This window comes from Epinephelus moara, chromosome 12 (assembly GCF_006386435.1).
Source record: "Epinephelus moara isolate mb chromosome 12, YSFRI_EMoa_1.0, whole genome shotgun sequence".
Lineage (NCBI taxonomy): Eukaryota > Metazoa > Chordata > Actinopteri > Perciformes > Serranidae > Epinephelus > Epinephelus moara.
In genome coordinates this window covers 18,064,508-18,076,906 of record NC_065517.1, presented here as the reverse complement: position 1 = coordinate 18,076,906, position 12,399 = coordinate 18,064,508, and the positions used below count along the sequence as shown (strand labels likewise).

Below are 12,399 nucleotides of genomic sequence, written 5' to 3'. Positions count from 1 at the left end.
TACTAGACTTTTTATTGAGGCTGGGGTGCGGGACTTTTACAGCTAAATAAATGTTGATTACATTCAAGCCTTTGCCAGATGAGCTCACACAGTGCTGATGAATAAGCCTTTCGCAGCCAGGAAGACCTCTCTGTATCTCTCAGTTCACTAGAGCTCTGGTGTGTGTGGTGATTTTCCCACACAGGCGCAGGCAGAAGTGATGTGTTTTACGTCAACTAGCCAGAGCGAAAGGGAGCAGGAAGAGGGAGGGATTAAGTTATTTATTTTATGTTAGATTTGTTCATTTTTGTTGTCTTTTTTTCTGTTTTGTTTTCTCAATGCTTCATCTGGACATGCATAACTCTGATGTTTTCCTTTGATTCTATGTATGTTAACTATTTGAAATGAAGATTACAAAAGGGAGAGACCATAGCAGCAGAGTGGCAGTTAGGAGCAGGCCTGCTGTCAGGGGTGGTCAAAGGGTACAGATGCCCTGGGCCAAGGCCAAAGGGGGGGCCCCATGAAAAGGTCTAGGGTTGATCCTTAAATGGGATCAAGTACAACAATTTACTTACTGACTTATATCACTGATAATACAAGTTATACACATGATAAATAAATGTCATTTTATCATTAAAACACAACATTCAACATGCTATCTGATATTCCCGAACCCCACAGGTACTGTGAAATGGTGCGGTCCATCTGACACAGGTCTGGTGTAGGGTTGTCATAAGAACCGATACTTCGGCACCAAGACGATGCCAACACGCAAAAAAATATGTCTGTACCTGTTTTTGTTGTTTTTTGTTTTTTTCCCCCGGTACCGTAAGTACCAGATACAACTTGGCCCTCAGCGGGCCGTGTCGATTCCTCTCGGAACTGACGGGGGCAGTATATGCACGTCAGTCGGTGCCGAGGATGAGTGCCGAAGAAGAACGCCTGTTCTCCATCGTCTTTGCTAGAAACAATGGCTTTTACAAGTGCGGCTGAAGCCACAACACCTCGGCTTGGCGTAAAGTCAGGTAGTAGGAGTCGTGTGTGGAGAGGGTGAGGCCTCATTTACACCACAAGCGATGCGTTCGCGTAGCGCTCACGAACGGTCGCTGTTTACTCGCATTTTCATTTTGGAGAGCATGTTAACAGGTTAGAGCATTCACACCGCAAACGTTCTACGCACTGCTCAAGTTGCACTGCTCGAAAATAGAAGAGACGCCGATTTTAGGTATTTCAGGTATTCTACAAAAAACACGAGTTTGCGTGTGTTGTGACCTCTCTCGGCCACCGTAGGCATCTCCCCCTTGACCGAGCGAGACCTGACAGGCACATGTGTCATGTACTTACTCATTTGTAGTGCTAAATATTAATTCTCCAAGCATTGGAATAATCACTGGCACGCAAACCTGTCCACCCTGGGCTTTGGGTCCAAACTCACGTGTTCTTCTTTGGGGTTCATTGGAGATTTGCAAGCACGGTGCACTACCGCCACCAACTGTTCGGGTGTGGTTTATATTTTGACAGGACAGCAGTGGCTGCTGCGCGACATGTCTGTTCGGTTTTGGTGTGAATACACGTGTGCTGCCGCAACGCTTGTGGATCGCTTGCGGTGTAAATGAGGCCTTTTAGAGTTAAAGTTCGAAACAGTTTTAATAAAGTAGTGAATTTAGAAAAACATGAGTTCTGTTTTTTGATTTTTATCGTGGTATCGAATGAGTATCAAGAACCGTGGAAATTCACCGGTATTGGTATCAACTACTGAAATTCTGGTATCGTGACAGCCTAGGCTGGTGTGCAATGTGCAGAACTCACAAGTGCCGCTAATTTAAAGATGTCAGGTGGACTGAATGCCTCACCAAAAATCAGGAGCTCCTAAAAAAACAGTTAGGGTGCAGAGAGAAGAAGAAAATGAAAGGAGCAGAGAGGTGATAGACAGATGTGTGGCAAAAAAGTGAAGAAGCAGCAGGTATGACAGGTGAAGCTGATGGTGAGAAGTGGGGTAGATGAATTTTTAGCAAATAAAACCTGCTGCGTCGGGCTCCGTTTTAAAGCTACAGTGAAGTATAAATATGTATGTATTCCCCTCCTGCTGGGTGTGAATGAGGTCTGAAGCAGATGCTCCAGATAAAAAAACAAACAAAAAACAGAAACAAAAAACGTGGCATTCAGAGGAAGGATTAAAGTTAAAAAAAGAGGGGGGGATTCTGCAAGCCCACCTGCAGACATACGTTATGTAATTACTTCCACTGCCAGAGAAGGGAGACAAAAAACCCCACTCCAGCTTTAAAGCCAACCCGTCTGCCTCTCTGTGTGTCCCCAGACATGTGCCTCAGCCCGACGGAGGGCAGCGATGAGCTGCAGAGTCGCTCCAAGCTGCTGCGTCTTCTGGACGCTGTGACGGACGCTCTGGTGTGGGCCATCGCCAAAACAGGCCTCACCTTCCGCCAGCAGTACACCCGCCTCGCCCACCTGCTCATGCTGCTCTCACACATCCGCCATGCCAGGTACGAGACCCCATGTTACAGATGTTTAAACACACTGGTGCAAAAATAAGTGCTCACACGTGACTCCCCATCATCATCATCTTGACCCTGATGTCTTGTGTAATCAGAAGTCATTACGCTGACTGCTGTGCTACACAAAAACCACCTGCCCTCATTCCTCTCTTCTTCTTCTTCTTCTTCTTATTCTTTTTTTCTTCTGAACGTGCAGTAACAAAGGCATGGACCACCTCCACTGCATGAAGATGAAGAACATGGTGCCTTTGTACGACCTGTTGCTGGAGATGTTGGATGCTCACATCATGCACAGCTCCCGCCTGCCTCACCGGCCTCCCCAGCAGGAGTCTGGGGACCAGATGGAGGTTCCCGCTCGGCCATTCAGCTCTGGTAGCGGCTAGGGATGGGAATGCTTAAGATTTTATTAATACCAGTGCCATTATTGATTCTGCTTATCTGTCCCTTATCGATTCCCTTATTGATTCCTAAACAGTTTTCTATCTTGGGCTAAAAAGTAGGCCTACATGTTGATATCATAGTTTGGCAACGTGCCAACATCAGAAAAACATGACCGTGATGATAAAAGTAATTGATAAGCTCAGAGGCGTACGATTCCGATGGATCGGACAGTTTCTTCTTTTGATTCCCATCCCTAGTAGCACCCTTCGAAAACCTGGACTCCCAGCATCACTGGAGGTAACCCGCAGCCGTCCAATCAGAATTAAGACGCAAAGAATTTTCACCGCTTCGCACAAAACTACTCCACAAGATGTTTTACTGGAACTTTCTGCTGAATTCTGTGAACTCTCGTCGGTGAAGCTGAAGCTTTGAGACACTGTGCACTTATTCTAGGGGAACTTTTAAAGACGTCACTCTGCAGACAGGCCGAACCTGCCTTATCACCACATATTGAAAACAAGCTGTCGTCATAATTTGGCAGGTAGCAACAGTCCTTGCTTAAATGTTCATGTCCTGTTTTACTGCCTTGATTCTCCTGTGCTGAGCAGCTAATGTCCTGTCAGATCATATTCATATCTGTCCATCTCCTGTGTTTGGTTTTATTCTGAAGGTCCAACATCTCACATCTGTGCGCTCCATATGTATCTGGAGCCAGCAGCTGGTTAGCTTAGCATAGAGGCTGGAAACAGCTAGCCTAACCCGGTTCACACTACACAATATCAGCCCGGTTCTAATTAATGACAACCAACGCCACATCTAGGATGCCTCATGACGTTCCAACAGAAAGTCTAGCACGTTTGATTTTCTTTTTGTCGTTCACGACTTCTCCGGTCACAGCCGTCACTTTGACCAACAGAAACACAGAGTTAGCTGCTGCCATAACACACACACACACTTCTTAAAAACACACTACAAATGACAAAGAAATTATTCAAAACAAGTTTTGCTTTTATTTTGTTTTGATTTTCCCTTCTGGGATTTGAACAAAATTTCCCATTAGGGCTAAAGTGCAACAAGACACAAGTCTTGAAACAAGCTTGTAAACAAGATGGCAGGCCCTGCCATTGTAAACAACAGCGAAAATGAAACTTTGCAGCAAGCTTTCTACTGGCTTCAAACAATGTCCCAACTTCCAGGGACCTAATCTCCCAGTTATGAAAACATAACTAAGAAAACGTTCACTTCTTTGACAGTGATACAGCGCACCTTCAAACGTAAAATAAACAAATAAAAGTGCTTCCTCTTGAAAAAAATGAGTCCCTTTCTGATAAAACACTTTTTGAAAACATTAACATTTAACATGTCGTTACAAAAATAGATAATTTTCCTCATTGGTGAACAAAACCTTCATTAAAGTTCACATGTGCATATAAATAAAAGGTGCCTCTTGTATACGAAGATTATTTTGTATCCCTGAATATGTAAACAAAATCATCAGACATCTGCATGCATCGCATAGTCAACATCAAATTTTAGAAGATATACAGGACATGAGGTGCTTGCCATGCTGTGTTTAGTTTCTTTTTTCTTTTTACAAATTTTTGGCAAGGAAAACAAGCCTGTCTACTACCTCATGCCCTGTTGCAAGTAACAATGCCACCCCCCACACTAAAAACCTTCTCTGACGGGGCACTTGTAGCAGGGACAGAAAGGTATTTTTTGCCAGATTACTGAGCCTTGGGAAGTTTGGTTCGTGGCGCTTCCACCACTCAAGTGGATCAGTGTCTGGGTCTGCCTCAGGGGCCAGCAGGTAGGTTGCCAGCTCAGTCTCTATTTCCCTCCCTCTGACTGGTGGGGAGATGGCACCGGCATACTCTTCTTGAAGAAGGAAGCTAAAGTCATTTTCTTATTGGGTGGAGGCTGGGCTTCTTGGCGCACCTGCACAGCTGGACCAGGCTGCTGTGGTGTACTTTTTCAGCAGGCAGAGACAACAGCTCAGTGACTGCTCTTTTTTTTACTTGTTCCACCTTTCCTGGGTCAGTGTAGGTTGTTCGGAACCTGGGGTCCATCAGTGAGGACATGTCTAAGAGTTCATCCGTCACAGGGTTGCTGTATTTGTTCTCAAGGTACAGCAGAATGTTTTTTTTAATAGTTTTAGTGAGCTTGGTATCTTCTTCCTCTGGCTGTAGGAGACTGGTTTTGAACAAATGGAGCACCAGTTTAATGTGGGAAACGCTAACATAACCCTCCCCGGACAGGGCGTCAGTGAAGTCTTGGAGTGGTTTGACAGCTTTATTTATTGATTCTAAAACCTCAATGTCTTGCCATGTGGGCACGAGATGCCGACTTTTCTTGTCTGCGCCCAGGACACGGGCTATGGCCTTCTCCTGTTCCAGAAATCTCTCTATCATTTTTTGTCGTGAACCCCATCTGGTAGGGGACTCCATTATTAGCTGATGAGGGGGTAGACCAAGCTCAGCCTGTACTTCACCCATCTCTCTTCTTTTTTTCCAGCTATAGGAAAAGGCAGCAACAGCCTTTTTACAAACCCCAAAGGCACGCTCGATCCGTGGGTCCTTCACACCATTCTCTGTATAACAAATAAAGAAAGAAAACACAAACGAAACAATTTTTACTGTGGCATGAAATACTGTAAAAATAGAAATGATTATTAGTCTGTATAGTTGTATATTGTGTGGTGTTTTCATTGCTAGTTTGACTAATTTAAGACATTAATTGTTTAATTGAAAAGGAGGTAATTTAAAGTCTGTAGCAGCATTTGACCACTAGAAGGCAGTGTGTACCCATGTAACGGGCCCAGAGGCAGTGCGAAGTGGACTGAACATTTGTCAAATATGCAGTAGTACAGCTAGCTGCCTACTGCATATTGTGTTTAATTATTACACTGATGTTTTCTGTTTAATGATGGCAGCCTCTGTAATGTTTAACTTGTTGATATACAGGTTAGGTGACTGATAATGTAATACCTCATTACATCATTGGGAATTTATTACATTTTCGTGTCAACCATTTTTTCCACATCACTTGAATGCATCATTGCCCATTAGACTCTTACCTATAGCGTTGTGCAGTCTATGTCCAAAGCATTGGAGGCTGGGCCACTCATTGTCTTTGAGAGCTTTAATTATGTTGGTGCCACTGTCTGTCGTCATACAGATGAGTCGCTCTTCAGGAAGTTTCCAGGAGCTCAGAGCATCCTTTAGCCCCTGGGCAATTATTTCACCTTTGTGGTCATCGGGGAAATAAGCCGTTTGGAGGCAGACACTTCGCAGATCCCAGTTGTTGTTGATAAAATGCACAGTCAAGCTCATGTAGGGCTGCATTGTTCAGCTGGACCATAGGTCTGTTGTGGTGGAGTAAAACGACACCTCCTCCAGCTCTCTAGCGATCCTTTCCCGTGTGCAGTTGTACAGGTGAGGCAGGGCAACTCCGGCAAAAATACTTGTGGCTTGGTAGCACATACCTTGGGTCGAAAGTTTTTAGCATATGGATAAACCCCGGCTTTTCCACTGTGTAAATGTGAACCATGTCCTTAGCAATATGCAACGCGACTGCATCAGTAATGGCTTTCCACCGGGTCCCGTTCTTATCATATGGTATACATTGTCAAAATGAATCCACTAATTTAGTCTGTTTTTTAGCGGGTGTTTGTGGGCTGCCGCTGCTGTCTTGCGCAGCTCGCAGAGAGCAACATTCCTCCCACTCAGCTGCGTGCCGCTGCTTGAGGTGCTGGAATAAATTTGTCGTACTGCTACCTTTGGTTGCAACAGCTTTCAGACAGATTTTGCAGCGGGTCGTGGTTTGTTCGATGTCGGACACATTAAAACCAAACCAGTTCCAAATAACCGACGACACCAGGCCTTTTTTGGGGACGAGCTCTTCTCCGCTTGCTGCCATGTTGTGTACTGTGTAGCTGTGGAGAGGCGGGGGGAGGGGTCAGCGCACTCTGACCTACAGGAGCCCAAGGGGAGTGCCGGCGGTGTAAGTTAAAGAAAAAAGCGGAAAAAAGCCAATTTTCATTAATAATAAATCGTCTTTAACTACAAATTTGAATTAATCGATAAAATCGATTTATCGCCCAGCCCTAGGGGAAATGATGGTGTGAAACAGCAGAGGCACTTTGTCAACCCGCTGAGTTAACGTTACTGTCATTAGCATCAAGCTAGCAAACAATGGTACATCCTCATAATAGAGATGGACATAAAGTAAGAAAATGAAATAACAGCGGCTTTTACTCACCACAACTGCAGAGGCTCCCAGCTTCATTTGAAACAGACTACATTATAGACGGTCCGTTATCTTAATATTTTTACTTTGTATCCGCTACCATTGCCTTGATAACGTGAATGCATGGCGCCGTCATTTCAAACTCAACACTTCCTGTATCTGTTTCAAATTAAAAGCCCCTTATAATCTCGGCTGAGAGAATCCCTCAATTTTTTAAAAAATCTTTTATTGTGAAACATCTGCAGGAACTTGTTGTGCAGGATTCACTGACATGTATGTTTGCATACGGTACTTCAAATGTAGCTACTGCCATCTGCTGGCGCTTTTACATTACTACAGCAACATTTCGGCTGGCACGTGAACAGACGCAGTGACTAAAATGATAGTAATTAAAAAAACAGGACAAGAATAACCTGATGACATCACACACGTAGTGAAAGACGTAGTGTGTCGTGTCTGTCGGCCAAGTCACAGCACGATTTTATGAGTCCACAATCGCGTAATGTGACATAGTGACTAATGCAACAGACAGAAATGTCGTGTAGTGTGAACCAGGCATAAGGGTCCCCAAAGCTTCATGGGGCATTGTGAGGGTGTAAGAACACTTTTTTTAATTTAAAATAAACAGTAGGCCTTCATCTGAGCATTTCATTAATTTTGGTTTAAAAAACTAAGTGAAGTTGATTTTTTTATATTTAAGATCATTAGTCAAGATTTAATTTTAAAACAAACACCTCACAGGATAAGAACACAGTAAAGACCCAACACAAGCACACAAAGCTGTCACTCTCTGCTAAACAGCCTTGTCCTGCATCAGAAAAGTACTCAATTAAACAACCTAAGAGCTAGTAGAGCAAGGACCACACATCAGGGGAAAGAAAATACTGAATTAAAAAAAATAAATAAAAGTCTATCATCAGTAATCTGCTTAAAATGCATCCAAATCTCTCATTTTACACAAAAGTCTTGCAGTTATTGTGTCCACTGTATACACAGTTAATCAGTTGTCTGTACTGTTATTGTTATGCATTGAATATGATATGAAATATCCATAAAGTCGGAGGTCATTAGTTTACTCAATGATAGGAAAGAGGTCTCTGAAAGAAAAAGGTTGGGAACCACTGCACTAGAGGGCGCTTTACAGCACACACACTCACACCTGAGAGTATTCTTCAGTTGTCCTTGTACAGTCCTGGATTTATTGTCAAAATCTTTTCACTTGTTTTCTGAGAAGAATCACAACCACTGTTGCTCTTAAGACAACACTGCACTCCTGCCAAGTTTTGCTTGAAGAAAATCCAAAATTATTTTTGTACATGTATGTTGTTGTGAGCGCTGAGAGCTGAAAGCTCTAGAAAGTAAAAATTAAGCCAAGATTTCTCCAGCCTGAACTGCCTCCAGACTCAAGCTCTGTACTTAACGTGCAGTCATGAGATTTCATTGTAGTATCAATCTTCTCATCTACATAATCATAGCTCCCAAATTAACCCATTCCTTTACATGTTTAGGGGTTTTAAATGTAACTTCACTCCTTAAACATCTGAGCTGTGTTGGCGTTGGGTCAGAGAGCAATGGCCTCCTCACTGACTAAAGCATGTGCTGTATCTTTTGTCAAAAGTATATCTATATATTCGTTTCTTCATCAGGAGTTTATGCAAAATGAAAAAAAACCAATGCCTTGAGTCAACAGTTAAGACAATCAGTGTTTACTACCAGAACATTCAGAGCATAAATCCACTGTTTGTTATAAATAAAGCATTATATTATTATTACATTCTGTACATACACGTCATCCTGCTAACTCTACAGTGTTTCAACAGTGCACTTGGAGCCATTCACACGCTCACAGTCTACAAAAGAAAGGCATCTAAAAAAATATGGATATACATCTGTGTGTATGAAACTGCCATGACTTTGTACGGTTGGCTTTATAAAGATTACATTCAAATTTAACCAGTGTCTTTTGTTGTAAAAAATAAACTTCAGTCCAACGTAAAAACAGATCAAGCATGCTTTTTGTTTTCTGGTTCGAGTCAGACAACATGAAAGGTCAACAGTTCATAAAACGATTATTTACATTTGAACTGATAGAAGCCGAGCAGCGACTTGTTCAGTGAAAGAAAATACTGTGATGTCATCTTTGTTTCCACCTCATGGAAGATGTTCGCAGGCCTCTGCATTAGCTCCTTCCTGCCACTGCTACAGTATGTATGCTGCTTTACCTCCACATGTGTCAACACGTCCCATCTGCTGTGCCTCCTCAAAGGAAGAGCTCCAACACACTCTTGTGGACGGTGTTCAGATCTCTGCATTGTTAAACTACAACATCTGCACTTTTGTTTACGTTTTTTCTTGCTGATTCAAAATAAATATATTGTAAGATCAAATCTTTAAAAACAGAAATACATTTTCTGCACTTTGGACTTTTTTTCTTTTAGAAGACAGTTGCTTCATCATTTTACATGTTTGTTATAAAGGTGGCCTGTGTTTCTCACTGTGTTGTCAGTCTCTTTTTTTCACATCCCAAATACATCAGGTGGGTGGTGGGCCGTTGGTATAGTGTAACGTGGGGTAGAAGGACCAGGCGTAGTTGTTGGTCGCAGCACAGCCGGGCTCGCTGTCTGACAGGGGTATCAGACAGGGGAGGAGCAGGAGGAACAGCAGGAAGAGCTGGAGGGGGAAGGCAGCACGGAGCACCCGGTAGAAGAATGAACGAGGCGGAGACGAGTCCCTCCTCTGTCTGCACGACACACAAGACCCATGGATAAAGTTTATTATAGAATGTACATGCACTGTAAGCAATCAAAAAAACTTTTCATCGACAAATAATGAAAAGAAATACCATGGAACAGGACTGTGTTATTAAAAGTGCAAGCACTGATGTCTCTGTGTACCTTTGAGAAGACGAACTGTTCTTTGGCTCTGCAGAGGCGCTTTGGCCTTGAGCTTCTGATGCAGACTCACAATCCTGTATTGAAGACGAAGACATGGTGAGGTTTGTGACTTTAAATATTATACATTTAAGAATTTTTGATGACAAATTAAACGACAAACTATACTATGACTTTTTCATGACGTTTTGGACGTCATACTATACTATGACTTTTTTATGATGTTTTGGACGTTATACTATACTATGACTATTTTATGACGTTTTAGACGACATACTATACTATGACGTTTTTATGACGTTTTGGATGTCAATATACTATGACTTTTTTTATGACGTTTTAGATGTCATACTATACTATGACTTTTTTATGACGTTTTGGACGTCATACTATATTATGACTATTTTATGACGTTTTGGATGTCATACTATACTATGACTTTTTCATGACGTTTTAGACGTCATACTATACTATGACTTTTTTTATGACGTTTTGGACGTCACACTATACTATGACTATTTTATGATATTTTGGATGTTATACTGTACTATGACTTTTTTATGACGTTTTAGACGTCATACTATACTATGACTTTTTTATGACGTTTTGGACGTCATACTATACTATGACTTTTTCATGACGTTTTGGAGGTCATACTATACTATGACTTTTTTTATGACGTTTTGGACGTCATACTATACTATGACTATTTTATGACGTTTTAGACGTCATACTATACTATGACTTTTTCATGACGTTTTGGAGGTCATACTATACTATGACTTTTTCATGACGTTTTGGAGGTCATACTAGACTGACTTTTTTTATGACGTTTTGGACGTCACACTATACTATGACTATTTTATGATATTTTGGATGTTATACTGTACTATGACTTTTTTATGACGTTTTGGACGTCATACTATACTATGACTTTTTCATGACGTTTTGGACGTCATACTATACTATGACGATTTAATGATATTTTGGACGACATACTATACTATGAATTTTTTATGATGTTTTGGACGTCATTCTATACTATGACTTTTTCATGACGTTTTAGACATCATACTATACTATGACTTTTTCATGACATTTTGGACGTCATACTATACTATTACTATTTTATGATATTTTGGACGTCATACTATACTATGACTTTTTTATGACGTTTTGGAGGTCATACTATACTATGACTATTTCATGACGTTTTGGACGTCATACTATACTATGACTTTTTTATGATGTTTTGGACGTCATACTATGGTATGACTTTCTCATGACGTTTTAGACGTCATACTTTACCATGACATTTTCATGACGTTTTGGACGTCATACTATACTATGACTTTTTCATGACGTTTTGGACGTCATACTATACTATGACTTTCTTATGACATTTTGGACGTAATACTATACTATGACTTTTTTATGACGTTTTGGACGACATACTATACTATGACATTTTTATGATGTTTTGGAGGACATTCTATAGTATGACTTTTTTATGACGTTTTGGACGTCATACTATACTATGACTTTTTTATAACATTTTGGACAGCATACTATACTATGACTTTTCTATGACGTCTTGGACGACATACTATACTATGACTTTCTTATGACATTTTGGACGTAATACTATAATATGGCTTTTTTATGATATTTTGGACGTCATACTATACTATGACATTTTCATGACGTTTTGGACATCATACTATACTATGACTTTTTCATGACGTTTTGGACGACATACTATACTATGACTTTCTTATGACATTTTGGACGTAATACTATACTATGACTTTTTTATGACGTTTTGGACGACATACTATACTATGACATTTTTATGATGTTTTGGAGGACATTCTATACTATGACTTTCTTATGACATTTTGGACGTAATACTATACTATGACTTTTTTATGACGTTTTGGACGTCATACTATACTATGACTTTTTTTTATAACATTTTGGACAGCATACTATACCATGACTTTTCTATGACGTCTTGGACGACATACTATACTATGACTTTCTTATGACATTTTGGACGTAATACTATACTATGACTTTTTTATGACGTTTTGGACGTCATACTATACTATGACTATTTTATGATATTTTGGACGACATAGTATACTATGACTTTTTTAAGATGTTTTGGATGTCATACTATGACTATTTTATGATATTTTGGACGACATACTATACCATGACTATTTTATGATATTTTGGACATACTATACTATGACTATTTTATGATGTTTTGGACGTCATACTATACTATGACTTTTCATGACGTATTAGACGTCATACTATACTATGACTTTTTCATGACGTTTTGGAGGTCATACTATACTATTACTATTTTATGATATTTT

The 12,399-nt window shown here is 40.7% G+C and overlaps 2 protein-coding genes across 4 annotated transcripts in view; one reads left to right on the top strand and one right to left on the bottom strand.

Moving 5' to 3' along the window:
- esr2a (estrogen receptor 2a) overlaps nucleotides 1-8,893 on the top strand; it is a 28,952-nt gene extending 20,059 nt beyond the window's left edge. For all 3 annotated transcript variants that reach the window (XM_050059089.1, XM_050059087.1, XM_050059088.1), the window contains 2 exons: nucleotides 2,297-2,480; nucleotides 2,689-8,893. In XM_050059089.1, coding sequence (XP_049915046.1) covers nucleotides 2,297-2,480; nucleotides 2,689-2,875 — 371 coding nt within the window. In that variant the 3' untranslated portion in view covers nucleotides 2,876-8,893. The remainder of the gene's footprint in view (nucleotides 1-2,296; nucleotides 2,481-2,688) is intronic.
- A 148-nt stretch (nucleotides 8,894-9,041) lies between these two features.
- LOC126399230 (nesprin-2) overlaps nucleotides 9,042-12,399 on the bottom strand; it is a 108,098-nt gene continuing 104,740 nt past the window's right edge. Inside the window, exons 113-114 of the mRNA XM_050059086.1 lie at nucleotides 10,016-10,089; nucleotides 9,042-9,861 (exon numbers count right to left, since the gene is read on the bottom strand). Of these exons, the coding sequence (XP_049915043.1) occupies nucleotides 9,654-9,861; nucleotides 10,016-10,089 (282 nt within the window). The 3' untranslated portion in view covers nucleotides 9,042-9,653. The remainder of the gene's footprint in view (nucleotides 9,862-10,015; nucleotides 10,090-12,399) is intronic.